The sequence below is a fragment of the Pristiophorus japonicus genome, chromosome 13, assembly GCF_044704955.1.
Source record: "Pristiophorus japonicus isolate sPriJap1 chromosome 13, sPriJap1.hap1, whole genome shotgun sequence".
NCBI classification, from domain to species: Eukaryota; Metazoa; Chordata; class Chondrichthyes; family Pristiophoridae; genus Pristiophorus; species Pristiophorus japonicus.
In genome coordinates, this window is record NC_091989.1 from 4,128,986 (window position 1) to 4,154,715 (window position 25,730).

At 44.0% G+C, this 25,730-nt stretch overlaps 2 protein-coding genes across 7 annotated transcripts in view; one reads left to right on the forward strand and one right to left on the reverse strand.

Moving 5' to 3' along the window:
* dmtf1 (cyclin D binding myb-like transcription factor 1) overlaps positions 1-3,119 on the forward strand; it is a 69,152-nt gene extending 66,033 nt beyond the window's left edge. For all 5 annotated transcript variants that reach the window (XM_070897062.1, XM_070897067.1, XM_070897063.1 and 2 more), the window contains one exon: positions 1,942-3,119. In XM_070897062.1, the coding sequence (XP_070753163.1) occupies positions 1,942-2,018 (77 nt within the window). In that variant the 3' untranslated portion in view covers positions 2,019-3,119. The remainder of the gene's footprint in view (positions 1-1,941) is intronic.
* Positions 2,924-25,730, reverse strand: part of tmem243b (transmembrane protein 243, mitochondrial b) — a 43,001-nt gene continuing 20,194 nt past the window's right edge. The window contains exons 4-6 of one of the 2 annotated variants that reach the window (XM_070897068.1): positions 17,890-17,940; positions 4,775-4,879; positions 2,929-3,722 (exon numbers count right to left, since the gene is read on the reverse strand). In XM_070897068.1, the coding sequence (XP_070753169.1) occupies positions 3,600-3,722; positions 4,775-4,879; positions 17,890-17,940 (279 nt within the window). In that variant the 3' untranslated portion in view covers positions 2,929-3,599. Of the gene's footprint in view, positions 3,723-4,774; positions 4,880-17,889; positions 17,941-25,730 lie in introns of both variants that reach the window. The other variant, XM_070897069.1, reaches the window with a different exon arrangement.

Genomic DNA, 25,730 nt, shown 5'->3' on the forward strand with positions numbered 1-25,730 from the left:
GGAAGCGGGAGTCGAGTCGGGTCCAGTCCGGGGGGCGGGAAGCGGGAGTCGAGTCGGGTCGGGAGGAAGCAGGAGCTAGCCGTGGGAGGAGCCTTATGCACGCAGCCCCAGTGAGGCCCCTCCCACACAGTTTTGGGCGCATGTGCAGAAGTCCCGGCGCTGTTTTCGGCGCAGGGACCTGGCTCCGCCCCCTACAGCTCCTGCTGCGCTGCGCCGAGGGCCAGAGGACCTGCAGGGAGCCGGAGAATCTAATGGTTTTTTTTAGGCGCACTTTGTGGCGCGAAAAACAGGCATCCAGGTTGGGACTGCGCCGTTCTAGGCACGGCTCGAAACTCGGGCCCAATGTCCCCTAGTTTTAGTTTCCGCTATGAGTGGAAATATCCTCTCTGCATCCACCTTGTCAAGTCCCCTCGTTATTATATTTTTTAATAAAATCACCTCATTCTTCTGAACTCCAATGTGTATAGGCTCAACCTATATTCATATATCAACCCCCTCATCTCCGGAATCAACCGTGTGAACCTTCTCTGAACAGCCTCCAATGCAAGTATATCCTTCCTTAAATACAGAGACCAAAACTGTACGCAGTACTCCAGGTGTGACCTCACCAATACCCTGTACAGTTGTAGCAGGACTTCTCTGCTTTTATATTCTATCCCCCTTACAATAAAGGCCAACATTCCATTTGCTTTCCTGATCATTTGCTGTACCTGCATACTCACTTTTTGTGTTTCATGCACAAGGACCCCCAGGTCCCTCTGTACTGCAGTACTTTGCAATTGTTCTCCATTTAAATTGCAATTTGCTTTTCTATTTTTTCTGCCAAAGTGGATAACCCCACATTATACACCATCTGCCACATGTTTGTCCACTCACTTAGCCTGTCTATATCCCTTTGCAGATTCTTTGCGTCCTCCTCACAACTTGCTTTCCCACCCATCTTTGTATCAGCAAACTTGGATGAAGGGACTGAGTGTAATGTAGCCAAGTCATTATTAATATAGATTGTAAATAGTTGAGGACCCAACAGCACCCCACTAGTTACTGTTTGTAAGAGCAGCCTCTACTGCAGTAGTGTAAAATATTACAGTACAAGGTGCCTAACATTCACCATCCTTATGGTCTTCTTGTACAGACATGATTGCTTTTTCTCGCTGTAATCTTTCAGCCCCATATAGACGCTACCTTACTCCGTCTCCTGAGGAAGACCAGGAAAATAAAACAAACAAAAACCTCACGGTCCAGAGACATTCTATCATTTGCACTTACCCATCTAACCTTTAATCCTTTTCTTTGACAAACTTACTCAGCTTTTTGTGACGACGTTAATCTACATGGTAGTAACATGGTTTTACGAGGAGTCTATTCGACATTCATTATTTTGCGGAACTCCTCTCCAAATCACTAGTCATGTTCAGCACGTGTTCACTCCTGCATTCTAGTTATGTGACTTTGATCAGCTTATTGAAATCAAGCCTTGATCCAGACATGAACGCAAGAGCTAAATACCAGAGAAAAGGTGAGAGGAACTGCTCTCGACATCAAGGTAGCAGCTGACCAAGTATGGCACCAAATAACCGTAGCAAAACTGAGGTCAAGGGGGGAGGGGTTAAAGGGAAATCACTCCGCTGGCTTATGTCACACACAGCAAGGTGGTTGTTGAAGCCCGTCAATGCTTCGAGTTCCCCTCCAAGTCACACTGGTGCAGTATGAGGGAACTTACTCCATATTTAGCTGTGTTGTACTTGAACCTGTCTTGGGAGTACTTGATGCCGATGTTTGGGTTTCTGAAATGGAAAGTGTTTCATTACTCAGCACTAACAAATCTCACCTTGACCAGCACACTTTATAAAAAGATACTGAATTGCCAGAGCCTTCACTAGCCTGAATACCCTTAGCTTACAACACGCCCTGTAAGTTCTCATTATCTTGTGTTTTCAGATCCCATTTTAGAACCCCAAGGAGACTGCACGGACATCATTGGCTCAACACTGGAAAGCCCAGAACCTGATGATTGAAAATGATGACTTGATTATGGAGACCATTGTGTTATCTCTAACCGTCAGTGAACATCACTGAAATGGTCAATGGCTAAAGAATCCTCTTGAAAATTCAACATTTCTACATGTATGGTGCTGCCTTCAAGAGACAAACTGCATAAAATGAATTAAGTAGTTTAAAAAAAAAAATCAGTTATTATATTTAATTTCCTGTGGTGCAAACTTACTAAACAATGTAAACTAAAAACAATGTGACATTGCCAAGAAAACTACCTACATTTATAGAAGTATATATAAAAAAATTACATCACCCTTCCCCTTAATATAATGTCAAAGACGGACACATAGGATTATTTATTTGAGTAGCTGAGAAACTGCCTGTGAAGGTGGAAGTGTTACTTTTTTGACTCGGACCATCACTGCTAAAGGTGTAGAAATTTACTTCACCTTTCCCAGGATTACCTTAGAGCTTAGTGCAGGTTTCTAGTTTAATAATCCCCTCCTTCCTTATAACACTTTTTTGTAAGAACTTTGAACTAAGTTACACGTTGTTTGAATGGAAATGTTTTTTTTATATATATATATAAAATTCAGACACTAGAAATAAGACAGTTTAAATGTCTTTAGTTTCACTCGGTCGTAACGCCATAGTATTTCAGAAAGATGTTTAAATCTAGAAGTATGTTAGTCCAGTATGGGGAAAGCACGCCTCGTCACCACGCACCCTCCCCAAAAAACCTATTTCACCAGTGTGTAGGAAAAGTACAGGAACTAAGTGCCCTCAGCATAATTAAGGAGAAGAGAAAAACTGCACCTACCAAAAGCAAAATTGCACTATATACCAACGATAAATTTGATAAAAATACTTATGTCAAAGTTTTGTGACACCAAGGAATTATCCAGATTAGTATTCAACTTATTTTTGTGCACAAATGAACAGAGAGCGTAGACACAAGTTCAATGTATATAAATTATTTTATTACTATTTATTCTTTAAAACAAAGTCAATTCTTTCTTACAGTTGTGTTGTCTAGTATTGGTTCACAGTCTCAGTTTGGCTATTTCATTTTTATTGTAAAAACCCAGTAGAGTTAAGTGGCTGCATAGTGCAATTATTTCATTACTCAAGACAAAATAAAAGTATTATTTGTCTTGCAGTATCTTAATTTCTACTTTGTGTTATACTTTGTTTAAACAGCTCATTGTCCTTCAAGTGCTTTATATAATCATTTTTAAAAATTATTTGCAGGAGAGAAAAAAAACACCCTTTACAAAATGAGAATGTGTGTCATCTCAAAACCTTGGCAAGTCTGGAATGTTCATTTAGTGCAAGTCTTAAAATTTATTCTGGAAAACAAATTGCATGAATGTCTGTGCCATCGACCCCAGCTCACAGGACGCAGTCTGCATTCAGTATGCTTCAAGTTCTGGATTACAATACCTCACTGGGAAGGAAACTCGCTCCACATTTCCAAAACATTCTTCCTTGCTGTGCAGGCCAGAATTTCAGATTCTACATTCGAGAACTTCATCTGCGTTGCCTCCAGTTTCTAAACAGGTGGTAGACTGGGAGTGAATGTTCTGGCTGATGCTGTCAAGTCATTTACCAACACCGTGGAAGTATAGGTTGGCACATATGCACAGCATAAGGATGCAAAATAAATTGTAGTAGATTAGATTCCGGAATTTAGGTTCCAGGTCCCCTTGGCGATACCAGTAAATCTGAAAAATATTACATTGTCAACTCAATGACAGGTGTACTTGTGCTTTCAGAAATGGCATACGACCGTTTGTAGGAAAATTATTTAGTGTGTGTATGGCAGGGGCGGGTGGGGGAAGGTTATTGTGTATGGGGGGTGGGGGCATGGTCTGGTGGAATCTGGTTAGATTTTGCAAATTCTGATTTGCCACATAAACCCATGGCTTCCTGTTTGCAATATATTTCCCCTCTACAATAATATCCATTACAAAGAACCCTGACTGTATCTAGCTTCGAATGGTTTTGCGTAGGGAGCACAGGTGAGCAAGGTTTATGATCTCTGATCTCCTGCACACCATCCAGAGATTAGAGGTGGCACAAAACAGGTGAGTGATGGAGATCGTCAAAAGAAAAAACTAAACCTAAGTTGGGCAGTGGGTAGAATAGATTAGTTAAAGACCGAGAGGGCTCAGGCCCGCTGAGTCGACAAGTATAGCAGGGTGCTGCCGACCTTTGCTCCTGACCCCGCTGGAGGATCTAGGGTCAGTTGATTTGTATTTCTTTTGTCGATAGCCGTGCCGATCTTAGGGTGCCCACCAGAGAAGGGAAGGTGGGAAATGCAGCATCAGATTGTCACGCCCCTCCCCCCAAAAAGGTGCTGCAGAGAAACTTATTTATTCCCCTTTGTCAGAGAGTCAATCATTTGGTGCAATATGTTGTAATTGTATCTTTTATCAATATTGTTACTTCCCCTACTACTTCCCCAATTTCCCTGCAGATCCTAAAGCTCCCAGCCATGCTCGGGGTGAAGACATGTCTCTGTAACTGCAGCGTACCCCTCTCAAACTGAATTTGTGCTTCCAAGTCATATGTTTTATTTCTTTTACAATGTACAGAACTCTTTTATCTGAATACCTGTATCGTGTAGAGCTCATCATCCTCCCCATTTAGTGAATCTTTTCAATCATTAATATAACAAAGTACAAATGATCCATATCTACTTACTGTACATATTCCATGCAGTATAAATTTACCACCACTTTTGAAAAGCAGGTTATAAAATCTCAATACTTACAAGAACACCAATCGAGGTGCAGCTCAGCACGATGCAGACGACAAAGAAAACATTCAGTGGTTTTGGAGGTAATTGAGGGAAAACAAAAGCACTAATAATCGTTACCTGTAGAACAGAAGGTGGAAAAACAGGACATGAGAGATAACAAGCAAGTATTTATACTGCAGAACCACCAAAATTAAATGTTTACTTCCCTTCCAACACAAGGTAATAAGGTTACATAAAATAAACCAGGCTACACGCTGAATTTCCCTGGCTGTTGCCGATTCTCAGAAATGTCTTCATCTCTTCCTCCTTTCAAAGCAGACACATTGGCTAGTCCACCTTCCGTCTCTCCCCCCACCCCCCACACACACAGCCAGCACAGATTTGTAAAAGGTGCGTAATGTCTAATAAATTTAAGGGAGTTCTAGAATACAAGAGCAGGGGGGGTTATGTTTGAACTGTATAAAATACTAGTTAGACCACAGCTGGAGTACTGCGTACAGTTCTGGTCACATTACAGGAAAGATATGATTGCATTAGAGAGAGTACAGAGGAGATTTACAAGGATGTTGCCAGGAGTGGGGAATTTTAGCTATGAGGAAAGATTGGATAGGCTGGGGTTGTTTTCTTTGGAACAGAGGAGGATGAGGGAAGACCTGATTGAGGTGTATAAAATTATGAGGGGTCTAGATAGAGTGGATAGGATGGACCTATTTTCCTCATCAGAGGGGGTCAATAACCAGGGGGGCATTGATTTAAAGTAATTGGTAGGAGGATTAGAGGGGAGATGAGGAAAAATATCTTCACCCAGAGCGTGGTGGGGGTCTGGAACTCACTGCCTGAAAGGGTGGTAGAGGCAGAAACCTTCATCACATTTTAAAAGTACTTGGATATGCACTTGAAGTGCTGTAACCTACAGGGCTACGGATCCAGAGCTGGAAAGTGGGATTAGGCTGGATAGCTCATTTTTGACCGGCGCGGACACGATGGGCCAATTAGCCTCTTTCTATGTCGTAATTTTTCGAGGAGTGTATTGATGAAGAAAGTGCAGTGATTTTTTGTTCATGGATTTTTCAAAAGGCATTTGATAAGGTGCCACATCGAAGGCTTGATAAAATTAAGGTTCACACCTTTAATGGGAATGTGGCAGAATGTAAAGGAAAGAAAAAACAAGGATAGCGGTGGTTAATGAGTATTTACAGACTGAACAGGTGTGAACAGTGGTGTCCCCCAGTTAGTAACTGGTCTGAATGATCTGGACTTTGTTACAGGTGACAACACTACGTGGTGTGGTTAGCTGCGAGGGGGTCTGCACTAACTTCAGGCAGGTTAGGCGATTGGATAGACAGAGGTCAGATAAAAGTTCATGTAGAGAAATGAGGAACATTTTGGAAGGGAAAACAAGGAGAAGATATACAGGTTGAACCTCCCTTATCCAGAACCCTTGGGACCTGGCCTGTTCTGGATAAGGATTTTTTCCGGACAAGGGGTGGTCACGGTAAATTCGACGGTACAGGTACTGAGCAAGGCGATATTGGGGCTGGGAGTGCGGCAGAGAGATCATGGCGGGGTGGGGTGTGCGGTGTATCGCGGGGTCAGGCCAGCGATTGCAGGAGTCGGTAGCAAGGAAGGACTTCAATTTGTTCATGTCGGAGTTCTGTGCATGCGCCACCCGGTGGCCGGGAATGGTTCTGGACAAGGGGTGGTTCTGGATAAGGGAGGTTCAACCTGTAGTTACTAAACGGTAAAACTTTAAAAGGAGTAAAAGAACCGAGCGACTTGGGGGCTTAGATACATAAATCTTAAAAGTCAGAGAATAAATTGATATGGCTGTAAATAAAAAAAGCCGATGGAATCCTAGGTTTTATAAATGGGGCCAAGTCCTAAAGAAAAGGACGACTAAAAAAAATGAGGGGGAAGATAGATGAGAGTAAATGAGCAAGAAATATAAAAATAGATAGTAAGAGTTTCTACAGGTATATAAAAGGAAGAGAGTGGCTAAAGTAAATGTTGGTCCCCCAGAGGGTGAGACTAGGGAATTAATAATGGGGAACATAATAGTTTGTATCGGTCTTCACGATAGAAGACACTAAAAACATCCCAATAATGGATAATCAAGGGGCTATAGGGAGGGAGGAACTTAAAACAATCACTAAAGAAAAAGTACTCGGTAAAATAATGGGACTAACTAAAGGCGGACAAGTCCCATAGACCTGATGGCTTGCATCCTAGGGACTTGAAGTGGCTGCAAAGATAGTTGGTGCAAATTCCCTGGATTCTGGAAGGTCCCAGCGGATTGGAAAACCACAAATGTAACGCCCCTATTTAAAAAAGGAGGCAGATAGACAGCAGGAAACTATAGACCAGTTAGCCCAACATCTGTCGTTGGGAAAATGCTGGAGTCCATTATTAAAAAAGCAGTAGCAGGACATTTGGAAAAGCATCACGCAGTCAAGCAGAGTCAGCATGATTTTATAAAAGGGAAATCATGTTTGACAAATTTGCTGGAGTTCTTTGAGGATGTAATGAGCAGGGTGGATAAGGGGGAAACCAGTGGATGTGGTGTATTTAGATTTCCAGAAGGCGTTCGATAAGGTGCCACTTAAAAGGTTACTGCACAAGATAAAAGTTCACGGGGTTGGGGGCAATATATTAGCATGGATAGAGGATTGGCTAACTAACAGAAAACAGGGTTGGATAAATGGGTTGTTTTTCTGGTAGGCAATCAGTAACTAGTGGATATGCCACAGGGATCGGTGCTGGGGTTTCAACTATCTACAATCTATTTTAATGATTTGGATGAAGGGACCGAGTGTAATGTAGCCAAGTTTGCTGATGATACAAAGATGGGTGGGAAAGCAAGTTGTGAGGAGGTTGCAAAAAATCTGCAAAGGGATATATAGACAGGCTAAGTGAGTGGGCAAACATTTGACAGATGGAGTATATAATGTGGGAAAGTGTGAGGTTATCCACTTTGGCAGAAAAAATAAAAAAGCAAATCATTTAAATGGAGAGAAATTACAAAATGCTGCAGCACAGAGAGACCTGGGGGTCCTTGTGCATGAAACACAAACAGTTAGTATGCAGGTACAGCAAGTGATCAGGAAGGCAAATGGAATGTTGCCATTTATTGCAAGGAGGATGGAGTATAAAAGCAGAGAAGTCCTGCTATAACTGTACATGGTATTGGTGTGGCCACACCTGGAGTACTGCGTACAGTTTTGGTCTCCGCATTTCAGGCAGTTCAGAGAAGGTTCACTAGATTGATTCTGGAGATGAAGGGGTTGACTTATGAAGAAAGGGTGAGCAGGTTGGGTCTATACTCATTGGAGTTTAGAAGAATGAGAGGTGATCACATTGAAACATAAGATACTGTGGGGGCTCGACAGAGTAGATGCTGAGAAGATGTTTCCCCTCGTGGTAGAGAGACGGAGTGGTTTAGGCAGGGAGTTCCAGAGCTTAAGGCCCAGGCAACAGAAGGCACGGCCACCAATGGCTTAGCAATTATAATCAGGTATGCTCAAGAGGTAAAAAAAATTAGAGTGCAGATATCTCGGGGGGGGGGGGGGGGTTTGTGGGGCTGGAGGAGGTTAGAGAGATAGGGAGGTTCGAGGCCATGGAGGGATTTGAAAATAAGGATGAGAATTTTGAAATCGAGGCGTTGCTTAACCGGAAGCCAATGTAGGTCAGCGAGCACAGTGGGTGATGGGTGAGCGGGACTTGGTGCGAGTTAGGACACGGGCAGCCGAGTTTTGGATCACCTCTAGTTTACGTAAGGTAGAATGTGGGAGGCCGGCCAGGAGTGCATCAGAATAGGCAAGTCTGGAGGTAACAAAGGCATGGATGAGGGTTTCAGCAACGGATGAGCTGAGGCAAGGGTGGAGACGGGCGATATTATGGAGGTGGAAATAGGCGGTCTTAGTTATGCTGTGAGTATGTGGTTGAAAGCTCATTTCAGGGTCAAATATGACACAAAGGTTGTGAACAGTCTGGTTCAGCCTCAGACAGGAGTTGGGGAGAGGGATGCAGTCAGTGGCTAAGGAACGGAGTTTGTGACGGGGACCGAAAACAATGGCTTCAGTCTTCCCAATATTCAATTCGAGAAAATTTCTATTGCTCATAAAATCATAAAAAACATTGGCTTGGTCGTTGCTTTGAGACTCTCCACTTTGATTTATTCATGCCTTACAGTGGCTCTGACATCTCAGAATAGCACCAACGTAACCATGTTAACCCTTCCGCCCAACATTCAACCTGCAATCCTAAAATTGAACCAAACTGCCGGAATAGCCACATTTATTTCCTATTTACAAACTGTAAACATTCCAGATGTAGTCCATTTGAAATGAGCTAAAATCCACAGATTTAGCCAGTGCAATTTATTTCAAATTAACTAAAAAGAGTGTGGCCTCCCACACTATAGGAGGCACAAGTTCATGGGAAGAATCACAACAGCTCCAGCTCTCGCAAACTGTCCTTCCCTTCCAGTGATTAGTGCAACACCAACATTAATTCAAACTCCTGTCCTTCCAGTTTTAGAATACTGCTCTTAAAATGGATGCATCAATTGCAAAAATATTCCTTTCAAAAAACAGTATGGGCCGGGGGGAAAGCCGGTTGGTTGGTGGCACCTGCACTTCTCTCATGGCCATTGTTTCAGTTCCTGTTTGTGAAACCACCTGCCAGCAGAACTAGGGTGTTTATCCTGAACAAGAAGCAATAGTTTGGAACACTCGGGCCTGGATTCTGGCTCGGACCATAAAGGAAACATCAAACTGGAGGTGGGCAAGCCAAGTTACAGCACAGGAGGAAAGACATCAACTGAATCTCCAAAAGCCACAAGAATCATCTCTGTCTGAAGCTTCAATATAAACGGGATAGCGACAGAGTCAAAACGTCTGATCTTGGACAGCATTGTGAAGTATTCGGCAACCTTGCAAATGCCCTATGCTGGTGAAAGAAAGCTTGCATTTCTAGTTAGGTGAGTGGGCAAATGCATGGCAGATGCAGTATAATGTGGATAAATGTGAGGTTATCCACTTTGGTGGCAAAAACACGAAGGCAGATTATCTGAATGGCGACAGATTAGGAAAAGGGGAGGTGCAATGAGACCTGGGTGTCATGATACATCAGTCATTGAAAGTTGGCATGCAGGTACAGCAGGCGGTGAAGGCGGCAAATAGCATGTTGGCCTTCATAGCTAGGGGATTTGAGTATAGGAGCAGGAAGGTCTTATTGCAATTGTACAGGGCCTTAGTGAGGCCTCACCTGGAATATTATGTTCATTATTGGTCTCCTAATCTAAGGAAGGACGTTCTTGCTACTGAGGGAGTGCAGCGAAGGTTCACCAGACTGATTCCCGGGATGGCAGGACTGACATATGAGGAGAGACTGGATCGACTGGGCCTGCATTCACTGGAGTTTAGAAGGATGAGAGGGGATCTCATAGAAACATATAACATTCTGATGGGACTGGACAGGTTGGATGCAGGAATAATGGTCCCGATGTTGGGGAGGTCCAGAACCAGGGGACATAGTTTAAGGATTAGGGTAAGCCATTTAGAACTGAGGAGGAGAAACTTCTTCACTCAGAGTTGTTAACCTGTGGAATTCTATATCACAGAGAGTTGTTGATGCCAGTTCATTGGATATATTCAAGAGGGAGTTAGATATGGCCCTTACGGCTAAAGGGATCAAAGGGTATGGAGAGAAAGCAGGAAAGGGGTACTGAGGCGAGTGATCGGCCATGATCTTGTTGAATGGTGGTGCAGACTCGAAGGGGCGAATGGCCTACTCCTGCACGTATGTTCTATGTTTCTATAATGCCTTTGACGGCCACCGGGTGTCTCAAAGCGCTTTACAGCCAATGAAGTACTTTTGGAGTGTAGTCACTGTTGTAATGTTGGAATCGCAGCAGCCAATTTGCGCACAGCAAGCTCCCACAAACAGCAATGTGATAATGATCAGATAATCTATTGTTTGAAGGATAAATATTGGCCCCAGGACATCGGGGAGAACTCCCCTGCTCTTCTTCAAAATAGTGCCATGCGATCTTTTATGTCCATGTGAAGGGGCAGACGGGGCCTCGGTTTAATGTCTAATCTGAAAGATGGCACCTCCGACAGTGCAGCACTCCCTCAGTACTGCACTGGAATGTCAGCCTAGACTTTTGTGCTCAAGTCTCTGGAGTGGGACTTGAACCCACAACCTTCTGACTCAGAAGCGAGAGTGCTGCCCACTGAGCCACAGCTGTCAGTGGTGCCATTCCCATTGTAAGTAAGCACATGTAAAATTTGTCTTGCATGTAATCTCTTATCCCTGTGCGCAGTGCAAAATACTACATCATTGGGAAAAGGGTTTGATCTAAAAGTTTTTAAAATTGCAAAGAATTGTGCAATGTCAGCTTACTACAAGACACTGAGGAACCTTGGTAACGAGATGCAGTTTATAGCTAGAATAGGTTCTGCTTCACCAGGTGCAATGGACATGCACGGGCTATGTTTATACACGATGACTAAAATAGTGATCTCAATCAGTTTGCCTTAAATCGGTTAAAACTACTTGCTTTCACTTGGTTCTGGTTGCACCTATTCTCCACTAACATTCCTATTTTTTTCCCAGAACTTCAACTAAGAAGGGTATTTTTATTCAAGGTACCATAATGTGTCAAGTTCTGTGAACAATGGGTTACTGGGACTGCTGAGTAAGCAGATGCGCCTTCCTGACTTAGTGACGAGTGCAGATAGACAGATAAACCTGGTTTGCTTCCTTCATACACATCAGGTCTTTTACAATTAATCCTTCCTGGGATCTCCTTTTTATACCTTTTCTTTCCATTCGAACCTAGAATCACAGAACGGTTACAGCACGAAAGGTTGCCATTCGGCCCGTCGAGCCCGTGCCGGCTCTCTGCAAGAACACCTCAGCCGGTCCCACTCCCCCACCCCTTTCCCCGTAGCTTTGTAATTTTTTTCCTTCAGGTACTTATCCAACTCCCTTTTGAAAGCCACGATTGAGTCTGCCTCCACCACCCTCTCAGGCAGCGCATTCCAGATCCTAACCACTCGCTGCGTAAAAACGTTTTCCCTCATGTCGCCTTTGGTTCTTCTGCCAATCGCCTTAAATCTGTGTCCTCTGGTTCCCGACCCTTCCACCAATGGGAACAGTTTCTCGATCTATTCTGTCCAGACCCCTCATGATTTTGAACACCTCGATCAAATCTCCTCTCAACCTTCTTACCCTATGAAGGGTCCCTGAACCAATTACTTACACTTAAGCAGCTTTCTTTCCATAGTGTCTCCTGACCGTACCCAAATGCATTCGTCTTGTTTTCCACAATAAATAAGTTATTTACAAAACAATGCATAAAGCTTTTTTTTTAAAGTTCTGCACAGGCTCCTTCCTTCCTGATCTGTCTGGTTTCTGCTGCAGGCCAACAGTGCTGTGTTATTCTCAAACTTCCATGGCCTCGTGATTTACAAGGTCTCACTGTGCTGTTCAATGTGAATGTTCCATTATCGAAGTTGATCGGATGGGAGCGTTCTTTATTGAGGTTGGTCAAGTTGGCTTCATTTTCCCATCTGCCCTTGCTGCTAATAAGCTGGTTATGATTGGTTAAAACAACAACCTGTATTTATATAGCGCCTTTAACGTAGTAAAATGTCCCAAGGAGCAATACAAGAAAAAAATGTTGACTTTGCTTTGTGAGCGGATTATGATTGCATGTGTGTGTTTATATAAAGCAAGCATCAATAAGCAAATCAATGAGTTAATAAGGAAATTACCTATAGTCTGACAATAAAGTGTCACCCAAGGTCAGAATTCAAGACTTTTTTCACATTTAGATAATTAATTTTCATATTTAGATAATTAATTTTCACATTTACATAATTAATCATGAACACTCCGTCAATCGTGTATTACATTTTGCAGAAGCTATTACTGTTATTTGCAATCACTAAAGAAAATATTTTTTTATGTGCCAAATATTGTTATATAGAACACTAGGTTCTGATTCAGACAACCTGTGCCAATTTGGTTAATGCAACTGATCCACAATGGGACCAGCACTTCATGTGGGCAGATCCTTATGAATGTTTATCTGCTCTTTGAGGAGCACACATGTATTGGCCTCCTGATTGAAGTGGCAGAATACACCTGCTCTTTCAAAGCAACGGCACGCCCTCCACTGCTACCTTGGCACAGGCCCCATATCGTGGAGAAGATACTCTCCGAATCCTAATATAATCAAAGATTAAGTGAGCGGGCACAAATTTGGCAGATGGAGTATAACATTGGAATGTGTAAGGTCATGCACTTTGGCAGAAAAAAAATCAAAGAGCAAGTTATTATTTAAATGGAGAAAGACTGCAAAGTGCCGCAATACAGCGGGACCTGGGGGTACTTGTGCATGAAACACAAAAGGATAGTATGCAGGTACAGCAAGTGATCAGGAAGGCCAATGGTATCTTGGCCTTTATTGCAAAGGGGATGGAGTATAAAAGCAGGGAAGTCTTGCTACAGTTAGACAGGGTATTGGTGAGGCCACAACTGGAATACTGCGTGCAGTTTTGGTTTCCATATTTACGAAAGGATATACTCGCTTTGGAGGCAGTTTAAAGAAAATTCACTAGGTTGATTCCGGAGATGAGGGGGTTGACTTATGAGGAAAGGTTGAGTAGGTTGGGCCTCTACTCTTTAGAATTCAGTAGAATGAGAGGTGATCTTATCGAAACGTATAAGGTTATGAGGGGACTTAACAAGGTGGATGCAGAGAGAATGTTTCCACTGATAGGGGAGACTAAAACTAGAGGGCATGATCTTAGAATAAGGAGCCACCCATTTAAAACAGAGATGAAGAAATTTCTTCTGAGGAATTCGCTGCCTCAGAGAGCTGTGGAAGCTGGGACATTGAATAAATGTAAGACAGAAATAGACAGTTTCTTAAACAATAAGGGGTTAGGGGGAGCGGGCAGGGAAGTGGAGCCGAGTCCATGATCTAATTAAATGGCAGAGCAGGTTCGAGGGGCCGTATGGTCTACTCCTGCTCCTATTTCTTATGTTCTTATGACAAAGAGCTTTAAGTACTTCAAAACTTCTCAGGAGGGCTGTTGATTGCCTTACTGCACATCTTAAGAGGGTGACTGCTAAGAGTAGAAGCACAGCAGTACAGATCTCATTACAGCCTTGGTTCAAACATGGGCGAAAGAGCTGAATTCCAGAGGTGAGGTGAGAGTGACTGTCCTCGACATCAAGGCAGCATTTAACCAAGTGTGGTATCAAGGAGCCCTAGTAAAATTGAAGTCAATGAGAATCGGGAAAAACTCTCCATTGGCTGGAGTCAAACCTAGCACAAAGGAAGATGGTTGTGGTTGTTGGAGGTCAATCATCACAGCCCCAGGACATCGCTGCAGGAGTTCCTTAGGGCAGCGTCCTAGGCCCAACCATGCCCGTATGCAGCAAGACCCGGACAACATTCAGGCTTGCGCTGATAAGTGGCAAGTAACATTTGCGCCACAAAAGTGGCAGGCAATGACCATCTCCAACAAGCGAGAGTCTAACCATCTCCCCTTGATATTCAATGGCATTACTATCGCCGAATCCCCTACCATCAACATCCTGGGGGTGGGGGTCACTACTGACCAGAAACTTAACTGGACCAGCCACATAAATACTGTGGCAACAAGAGGTCAGAGGCTGGGTATTCTGCAGCAAGTGACTCACCTCCTGACTCCCCAAAGCCTTTCCACCATCTACAAGGCACAAGTCAGGAGTGTGATGGAACACTCTCCACTTGCCTGGATGAGTGCAGCTCCAACAACACAAGAAGCTCGACACCATCCAGGACAAAGCAGCCCACTTGAGTGGCACCCCATCCACCACCTTAAACATTCACTCCCTCCACCACCGGCGCACCGTGGCTGCAGTGTGCACCATCTACAAGATGCACTGCAGCAACTCGCCAAGGCTTCTTCGGCAGCACCTCCCAAACCCGCGACCTCTGCAGCCTAGAAGGACAAGGGCAGCAGGCGCATGGGAATACCACCACCTCCACGTCACACACCATCCTGACTTGGAAATCTATCGCTGGGTCACAATCCTGGAATTCCCTCCCTAACAGCACTGTGGGAGCACCTTCACCACACGGACTGCAGCGGTTAAAGGCGGCGGCTCACCACCACCTTCTCAAGGGGCAATTAGGGATGGGCAATAAATGCCGGCCTTGCCAGTGACACCCACATCCCAGAAACTAATTTTATTTAAAAGGCAGTGGAGGGGGGTCAATAGCCATCGAACACCCAATCAAAGTCCATCTTAATGAAGCTTCTCTCAGGAATAAAAATTCTTTGGTCCAGACCTAAATAAGTCCAAATGGGATCCTAGCTCAAAAAGAACCTGCCATTTCAGAACAAACTTTCAAGAGTCTAGATTTGTTCCTTGTGCTATTTGCATACTCTCAAGTCTCTCACAAATAAACCCATGTAGATTCTTACTCAATTGCATTAAATGTCACAGCTGTGGATGTCTTTTTGGCAGTGTCAGCCGTGGCTCAGTGGGCAGCACCCTCGCCTCTGAGTCAGAAGGTTGTGGGTTCAAGTCCCAATCCAGGTACTTGAGCACAAAAAAAAATCTAAGCTGACACTCCCAGTGCAGTACTGAGGGAGTGCTGCACTCAGAGGTGCCGTCTTTTGGATGAGACGTTAAACCGAGGCCTCTTCTGCTCTCAGTTGGACGCAACGATCCCACGGCACTGTTTCGAAAAAGAGCAGAGGCGTTCTCCCTGGTGTCCTGGGGCCAATATTTATCCCTCAAACAACATAACAAAAACACAGATTATCTGGTCATTATCGCATTGCTGTGTGTGGGAGCTTGCTGTGCGCAAACTGACTGCCACGTTTCCCACGTTACAACAGTGACTACACTCCAAAAAGTACTTCATTGGCTGTAAAAAGCTTTGACATCCAGTGGTTGTGAAAGGCACTGTAGAAACCCAAATCTTTCTTTTATATTCAGTGGTAAACAGGCTGCAGCCAGAAGCAACTGTAACAAGGATAAATGCCTGACATATTTGAACCCGATGGCCTCAGCGTATAGAAGGACTTGAAGAAATTGTACTGGAGCGCCCATGGGTAAATCAAGAGATTTCTCATAACTTACTGTCTGTTCCAACACATGAATCAAGGGAAAGGGCTTGCACAAGGAGCTTTTGTGTTTACCCACAATGATGACTGCTCAATCAAAAAGGCAGCGACAAACTGAAGTGGATTTATGTCAGTTTTCCCATGCTCTCCTGGCCATGCTCTCCTCCTCCACCCTCCATAGACTTCAGCCCATTCACAACTCTGCTATCCACATTCTATCCCATACCAAGTACCGCTTACCCATCGCCTCATCCGTGCCAACCTGCATTGGCTTCTGGTCCCTCAACGTTGTGTTCAAGTCTCTAAGGCCTTGCCCCTCCTCCAACCCCGAGACCCCACCCCGCTCCCAAACTCTCTTCCTTGGACTCTGGCCCTTGAGCATACTCCCATCTCACCCCTCCAAAGCTCGGTAATCCATGCCCTAACTCTCACCAAGTACCACTCACCCATCACCTCGGTGCTCGCTGACCTACATTGGCTCCCGGTTAAGCAACACTTTGATTTCAAAATTCTCATCCTGGTTTAGAAATCTCTGTCTAAACCTCTCTCTCGTTTCTCGTTTAAGATGCTCCTTAAGGCCTACCTCCCTGCCTTAATTTATCCTTGTGGCTCGGTGCCAAATTTTTAATCTCATAATACTGCGTGAAACATCTGGAGATGTTTCACAATGTTAAAGGCACTATATAAATACAAGTTCTTGTACCATTGGAAGCTGTGCCTTCAGCCACATAGACACCATGCTTTGTAATTCCCATCCCAAACCTCTTCACCTTCTTTAAGGCCCTCCTTAAAGCTCATCTCTTTGACCTAGTTTTTGCTCACCCATCCCATCTCCTTCTTTGGTCTCGCCCCCATTTCTTGTTGAGTATGCCTCTGTGAAGCATCTTGGGATTTTTTTTTTACATTAAAGTCGCTTTATATAAATGCAAGTTTTTGTTATTTCTCTTCACTAAACCGGAATTTACTTATTTTCATCCATTTTGGACTACCTCCGCACATCATCCATCTCCTGCCCAGCCCACTACTTAGCTTTAAGGCACGTTCCCACTGCCAGATAATGAAGTTACCACTGCACACGGTTGGATAAAGAGAAGATTCTTCACTAATGATTGTGTTATGTCTACAATACTATACTCTGACTGGCAACACCATGAATTTAAATCAGTCCTCCAATACCAGAGTAAAAGATTTTCTACATAACTCAAACTACAATCAAAATGAGGTAGTGAGGGAGTCGGCATTCTTGGAGGGATTGTCCTTTCAGATCTGAAGTTAGCCTGAGGGTCCAGTTTCCTGCTTTCGTGGTTCAGGTGGACTCCACGGTACCATTAAAAGAGCACGGCATTCTCCTGGTGTCCTGGCCAATGTATCCCCCACCTCACCCCCTCAACCAATACCACACACACACACAAAACAGACCAACTGATCATTCACTTCACTGCTCTTTGAGAGTTACTAATATAGAACCAAATCTGTCTACATAACAGTCACAGTGCTTCAACACATCTGTGTATAAAGCACTTTCTGGTGATAAAATAGCAAATCAATGCAAGCATTAATAATAAGTACACACAAAGGTAATTCCAATTTGAATAGGGTTGCAAATTGAAAATCTTTACAAGAACTAACCATCTTCAAGTGAACCAATTTGATCTTCCCTCTCCCATCGCCAGTGTACTGCCTGATCATGACAGGTTCAGAGAAAGATGCACCATCGACCTATTTGATTAAATCTTTCCAGAATGCTGATGCTACCGTTTTCCCATTACAGCATCTAGTTGTTTCACAGGAATCCAATATCCTGGTCTCAACCACCCTTCCTAGCAATCGATTCCATGTGTCGAGGACATACTAGCATGTGTCCAAAATTTGCCCATTATGCACACTTAGTGTTTCCTGAATACTTATCATCTATGGATAGCACTGAAGAACCAAGCTGATAATGATGTTTACTGGTAATTAGCTAAGATTTGAAACCTCTGTACTTACTATTAGCAACAAAGATGTGAGGACACCAACAACAATGTTGATAATTCGATCCTGAAAAACACAGTGTAAGTAAAATTTCAAGATGCGTACAATCGGGGTGTAAAAATACCATGATCCAATTAACTTTAAATACCCTTTCAAACTGCATTGCATTTATCAAAGATACAGGGGAAACTTTACTGATTATTTTCATTTCATTAGTCATGTAAAAAAAAAGCTCTGTGGCGCACAGCATGTGTAGATCGCACTGACACAAGTCGGCAGGTGTGATCCAAGACAGCGAATGTCGACACTGTGCTCCTGTTGCTGGCCTGCTCGAAATTAACCAACTCCGCAGAGACAGAGGCTCAAACCTGCGATCTTCCTGGGCTACACAGCCCAGTGCCAAACCACACCATCCACAGAGCTCGCCAAAGGACATCCAGCCATTTTAAGGGACAGAACTCAGAGTACAAACCTAAGTAGCATTCACTGTTAAATACACGAGGGGGAATGGAGCTTTTTAAGGGCTACTTATATCACTAGAATGCAAGGCTTTGTAGAATACTTTAGACTGAATGATTAGATTAGTATTCCTGGTTAATCAAGGTTTAAAATGGGCAACGTGTCTGACCAGAATGAAGACATTAAGTACCATCGGTGCATCTATGACAACAGTTCTTTGGGTGTTGTGTCTCAACCACATAATGGAAAGTGAGGCAGGATGTTACAGAACGTCTTTTACAGAAAATAAGTAACAAAGACGAGTTTTAGCTACCTAAACAAAATCAGTAACAGAGATCAGTAATTTGCTGACATTCACAATGCCATTAAAGCCAGTGCTGGAAATGTGTATTAAACCACTGATGATGAACTACATTGGGAGATCATTTTCTCTGAGCACTTTGCATTATTGGAAAGTATGTACTAAAACAGAAAATCAAACGGATTATAGAAAAACACACTGCTGTGAGTGACACTCACATTGCTGGAACACATCAAGTAGCCTAACAATGAACTAGCAGTGTTCAACACAAGTTCCAGGGGCAAGTTTCAACGTTTAACCGTGACGGTGGTTATCCGTCCTGGCGTTACTAGTTTTATTCGCGTTAAACAAACCTCGATCACGTCACACATTGGAGAGGACCAGCTTTTACAATAATTTCTCTTACATACACTTCAGTGGGGGTGAATGAGCTGCCACATCACAGGATCTTTGTTTTGTGACTTGTGAGAGCAGTTAATGTCTACAGTTTGGCCTTCCCCAAATGGGCAATAGGCAGTTCACTGCCTGCATGTCACCGTGGAGCAGGCAGAGGATGGTGATGAACTGTTGGGGGCATCCGAAATGGAGGTGGTCGCTCCATAGACCCTCGCAGTTGGCAGTATCAAAGGCCTTTGTAAGGTCGAAGAAGGCCATGTATAAGGGCTGGCGCTGTTCCGCAACAGCTACAGGAAAAATGCAGGACCACTTCCCATATCTCGGGAGTCTCCCATCAACAAGAGCAGGCATCGACGACGAGATCCAACACCGCCTCCAGTGCGCCAGTGCAGCCTTCGGCACCTGAGGAAAAGTGTTTGAAGACCAGGCCCTCAAAACTGCCACCAAGCTCATGGTCTACAGGGCTGTAGCAACACCTGCCCTCCTGTATGACTCAGAGACATGGACCATGTACAGTAGACACCTCAAGTTGCTGGAGAAATACCACCAACGATGTCTCCACAAGATCCTACAAAACCCCTGGGAGGACAGGCGCACCAACATCAGTGTCCTCATTCAGGCCAACGTCCCCAGCATTGAAGCACTGACCACACTCGACCAGCTCCGCTGGGCAGGTCACATCATTCAAATGCTAGACACGAGACTCCCAAAGCAAGTGCTCTACTCTGAGCTCCTTCACGGCAAACGAGCCAAAGGTGGGCAGCGGAAACACTGCAAGGACACCCTCAAAGCCTCCATGATAAAGTGCAACATCCCCACTGACACCTGGGAGTCCCTGTCCCAAGACTGCCCTAAGTGGAGGAAGTGCATCAGAGAGGGCGCTGAGCACTGCGACTCTCATTGCCGAGAGCATGCAGAAATCAAGCGCAGGCAGCGGAAAGAGCGTGCGGCAAACCAGTCCCACCCACCCCTTCCTTCAACGAATATCTGTCCCACCTGTGACAGAGTCTGTGGCTCTCGTATTGGGACTGTTCAACCACCAAAGAACTCACTTCAGGAGTGGAAGCAAGTCTTCCTCGATTCCGAGGGACTGCCTATGATGATGATGATGATGAAGAATAGACAGTTCCATGTTTCATCGGGTTACATTGGATATAACGCACAGAAACAGGCCATTTGGCCCAACCAGTCCATTCGGGTTTCCTCCCATCTTTCCTCATATAAATCTTTCCTCATAATACCAACGGTAAAAATTGGACGATTAAATATAAAAATCCAGAACTGCATTGCAGCCCGCAAAAAGAGCTGGGCAGGAAAGGGTTAATTCAAACATTGCAGCCCAACCATCAGACATGGGAGACAATGATACAGGATATCTGCCATCGATCTAAATCACCAGACATTGCCATTCACACACTCAATGGTCCCGACTATTGCAGCAAAACTATGACTCATCGAGAGATTGGACAGCAGCAGAGCACCAGAGGAGAGACATTCACACCTTCAGTGGTTTCTGTCTGAAAAGATACAGGAACGTTCACCTATTCATTTACCTTAAGGGGTTATTACATTGTTAAAAAGTGTACCTTGGACCATGGCTGCAGAAAGGCTGATATCAGTGTCGACCCAGAAAATAGGCCGGACCCTCAACCATTTCAATACGAATGCTACTAGAAACCAATGAGGTCACCTTGGGAAGGTTACTTTGTAAAGGACCTCACCCTAGAGACAGGCGGTGGCCAAGGTAATCATAGACAATGACCCTAAATGAGGGACAATTAACCATCAAGGGTTCACATTTGAAGCTGCCACCATGTTAAATCTGTTTCGAGATCACAAACTGGTTTTTGGTATAAAGAGGAGCCATTTTCAAGGGAAAGCAGTACAGGAACAGAGTCGAAACAGCAACAGAAGACAGTGGTGTGTCTTCGGGACAAAAGCTGCAACCAAGAAAAGGACCTACAGTCAACCTCAGAAGACAGCCGGGGAATTGGTGATTCTATGTTTTGTTCCAGCCAAATCATAGAAGGGTTTTGTGATTGGGTCTGGGTAACTTTGTGTGTAGCAGTCAAATCGTGGACAGGTTTCACTGTGTCAAGTTGTGGCGATGCAAATGACCCTTTCGTAGGGGTTTGTTAGTCCCATATAAATCCTGAAGTTTGTATACAGGGGAGGCAATTGAGTGTATGTTCAATAAACAAATGATTCTTAGTTGAGCCAAAACATTGTGCCGTGCGTATTTTGTTCTTATTCAAAGAAGTGTGTGTAATGGGAGAGTAGGCATTTAGAAACCCTTACATCCTCTATTCCCTTCTCCCTCATATACTTGTCTCATCATAGGCAGTCCCTCGAAATCGAGGAAGACTGGCTTCCACTCTAAAAGTGAGTTCTCAGGTGACTGAACAGTCTAATACGGGAATTACAGTCTCTGTCACAGGTGGGACAGACAGTGATTGAAGGGAAGGGTGGGTGGGGAGTCTGGTTTGCCGCACACTCCTTCCTAAAGAGGTCCTGCCTGCACTTGGTTTCTGCATGCTCTTGGCGACGAGACTCGAGGTGCTCAGCGCCCTCCCGGATTTACCTCCTCCACCTAGGGCGGTCTTTGGCCAGGGACTCCCGGGTGTCGGTGGGGATGTTGCATTTTTATCGAGGAGGCTTTGAGGGTGCTTGTCTAGCCTCCCCTTAAATGCATCGATACTATTCACTTCAACCACTCCCTGTGGTAGCGAGTTCCACATTCTCACCACTTTTTATACAAAGAAGTTTCTTCTGAATTCCTGATTGGATTTCTTGGTGATTATCTTATATTGATGGCCTCTAGTTATGCTCTTCCCCACAAGTGGAAACACTTTCTCTCTATCCACTCTATCAAAACCTTTCATAATTGTAAAGACCTCTTTAGGTCACCTCTCAGCCCTCTTTTTACGAGAAAAGGGACCCAGCCTGTTCATCCTTTCCTGATATGTATGCTCTCGCATTTCTGGTATCCTTGTAAATCTTCTCTGCCCCGTCCCCAGTGCCTTTTTATAGTATGGCGACCAGAATTGTACGCAGTACGCTAAGTGTGGTCTAAGCAAGGTTCGATACAGGTTCAGCATAACTTCCCTACTTTTCAATTCTATATCTCTAGAAATAAACCCTAGTGCCTGGTTTGCTTTTTTTTTTAGGGCCTTGCTAACCTGTGTCATAACTTTTAGAGATTTGTGTATTTGTATCAGAGATCCCTTTGTTCCTCTACCCCACCTAGACTCACACCCTCCCAGTAATAAGTGACCCCCCTATTCTGCTTACCAAAATGTAATACCTCACATTTATCTGTGTTGAACTTCATTTGCTGATTATATGCCCATTCTGCAAGTTTATTAATGTCCTCCTGTAATTTGTTGCAGTCCCCCTCAGTATCGCCCCCAATTTTAGAAATGGTGTTTTTGATTCCAAAGTCTAAATTGTTAATATAAATTGTGAACAGTGGTCCCAGCACTGATCCTTGTGGAACACCACCACCCACCTTCTGCCCCTGTGAACAGTTACCCTTTACCCCTACTCTCTGCTTTCTGTCTTGAAGCCAGCTAGCTATCCATTCTGCTACTTGTCCCCTGACTCTGCATTCTCTGGCTTTGTCCATCAGTCTATTATGGGGTACCTTAGCGAAGGCCTTTTGAAAATCTAGATAAATTACATCTACTGCATCACCCTTGGCTACTCTCTCTGTTACCCTCTCAAAAAATTCAATGAGGTTGATCAAGCAAGACTTTCCCTTTTGAAATCCATGCTGACTATTCATTATTATATTTTTGGTTTCTAGATGTTACAGTATACATACAGGGAATGTGACAGAGTGAAAAAGGCTTTATTATTCCAGTTCAAGTACTGAGGTCTGCTGTCTCCCTTTACCACAATTAGTGCCATACACATCATCACACCTACCAAAACTCTAGCCACAGTCATGTAATGGTTTTTAATGGAGTTCCTTAATGGAAGTAATACAACAGAATCCGAACCATCGGCTACAGCGCTGATTGGTTTTAACCACACGGTCAAGGACTCCACTGGAACCAACTCCTAGTTCAGTACGGTTCCGTTAGATGTTCAGGAGAACATCCATAATGTGAGTTAAGCAAATTTTAGGGAGACGGGGCTACAATATGATAAAAATTTGGCAGATGGAGTATAATGTGGGAAAATGTGAGGTTATCCACTTTGGCAGAAATAATAGAAAAGCAAATTATAATTTAAATGAAGAAAAATTGCAAAGTGCTGCAGGACAGAGGGACCTGGGAGTCCTTGTGCATGAAATACAAAAAGTGAGTATGCAGGTACAGCAAGTAATCAGGAAAGAAAATGGAATCTTGGCCTTTATTGCAAGAGGGAGAGAGTATAAAAGCAGAGAAGTTCTGCTACAACTGTACAGGGTATTGGTGAGGCCACATCTGGAGTACTGTGTACAGTTTTGGTTTCCATATTTAAGGAGGGATATACTTGCACTCAAGGCTGTTCAGAGAGGTTCACTAGGTTGATTCTGGAGATGAGGGGATTGACTTATGAAGATAGGTTGAGTAGGTTGGGCCTATACACATTGGAGTTCAGAAGAATGAGGTGTGATCTTATTGAAACATAAGATGATGAGGGGGCTCGACAAGGCGGATGCAGAGAGGATATTTCCACTGATAGGAGAAATTAAAACTAGGGGACATAATCTTAAAATAAGGGGCCGCGCATTTAAAACTGAAATGAGGAGAAATTTCTTCTCTCAGAGGGCTGTAAATCTGTGGAATTCTCTGCCCCAGAGAGCTGTGGAGGCTGGGTCATTGAATATATTTAAGGTGGAGATAGACAGATTTTTGAGCTATAAGGGAGTAAAAGGTTACGGGGTGCGGGCGGGGAAGTGGAGCTGAGTCCATGATCAGATCAGCCATGATCTTATTGAATGGCGGAGCAGGGTCGAGGGGCCGAATGACCTACTTCTATTTCTTATGTTCTTAAAAAGATTTTCTGGCACTCTGCATCATTAAGAACTAAGAAATAAAGGACATAATTTTAAAGTGGTAAACTTCAAAAGGAAAGACGGAAGAACCAACGAGGAATTCACTGGGAATTGCTAAAGGACATCGAAATCGAGGATAAATGGAACACTTTTAAAACAATAATGTTGAGTGTACAAAATTAGCATAAAAATCCATCAAAAATTAAGCGCAAGTGAAATAAACAGTCTCCAAATAGATAAATGGCATATCCACTCAAATGAACAAACCATGCAAGGCATATAGGGGGGGAAAGGAGGATGCAAACGCTGGGAGGTGAAAGATAGAATTGCAGAGAGGACCCTGGAGATGCTGTGGTACCAATGGCAGCAAATATATTGTATGATATAATCCAGTACTTTCCATCCAATTATATTACACCAATCCATATTTGGGCAGACATATTGTACGCCAAGTGTCACTTCCAGAGGAAAATCCCAAACATGGCATTGGAGAGAGTTGGAGAAACACCTCTGTCCGAATGTCCATGCCCGATCCTCCATTTCATGCCAGCTCACCACAGTAACTTTGGAGGAAATTCAGTCTCTGTATATATAAAATGAACACAGGCAACTCCAGGGCCAGTGGTCCAACATCAGTAACAATGAAATAATGGAATCCATGCCGAGAGGCAAAGTGGCAGCAGTGCCTCAATAGAAATATCTTCAAAACAAAGGGCCAGCACGTGCTTAGAAGCAGAAGATTCACTTGACAAACCTCTGAGGATGTTCTAGATAGAGTAGATAGTGATATCTCCTTTGATGTTCTCCATTTAGAAGTTTGGAAAATTGGGCAACATAACACACACTAAGGCCCAGATTTTCTGGGGCCTATGATCGGATACACGGTGCGCACACGCAAGTGCCCGCAAACTCCGGGTTTTCCGTGTGCAAGGCACATGCGTGAAAAACCAGAACTTGTGATACGTCAAATTTCAGCTCTACAGATCCACTGCATCCCCAGGAAATGGACATTCGCTGACGGAGAGTTGGGTTATTTGCCCAACGTAAGGTTACTAATCTTCAGAAAAGCATAGGAGACCATGAATCAAAAATTGATTAATCCAAGCTCTTGGAATTTAATACAAGCTTTTGGAATTAAGCTTGACAATTAAGGACATTGTGGTCAGGAACCAAAACTGACTTCATGCATAACAACAATGGAGTTGTTCCACGAGGCCCTGAACTTGATTGACCAGGGTGGGGGAAACAGCCACTGGAGACATCGAGTCTGTAAAAAGACTAGACAACAAAGGACCCAAACCAGGGGCACATTTTTTGGGAACAGGGTGTTAAGATGAGAAATCAACTTGAGCCTTGCAGACTCAGTATGCAAATGGGAAAACAGACGAGTCCATTATTGCAGTCAATCACAAAACAATGCATCGATGCAAACACATTATCAAAACCGCAGTGGCGGGAGATCAGTCATATCGTGGATATAAATATGCGAGCTAGAAGCAGCTCAGGAGACCTCGAGGCGACCAGTTCCGTCAGTCGAGCCAGAAGCAGCGCGGAGCGACCAGTTCCATCAGTCGGGCTAGAGGCAGCCCAGATCGACCAGTTCCATCAGTCGAGCTAGAGGCAGCCCAGAGGTTACTCCATCAGTCGTCCAGCATCGTTTGGCAGGAAACGAAAGAGCGGTACCAAAGCAAAGTGAGGTACGGAATGTACACGGAA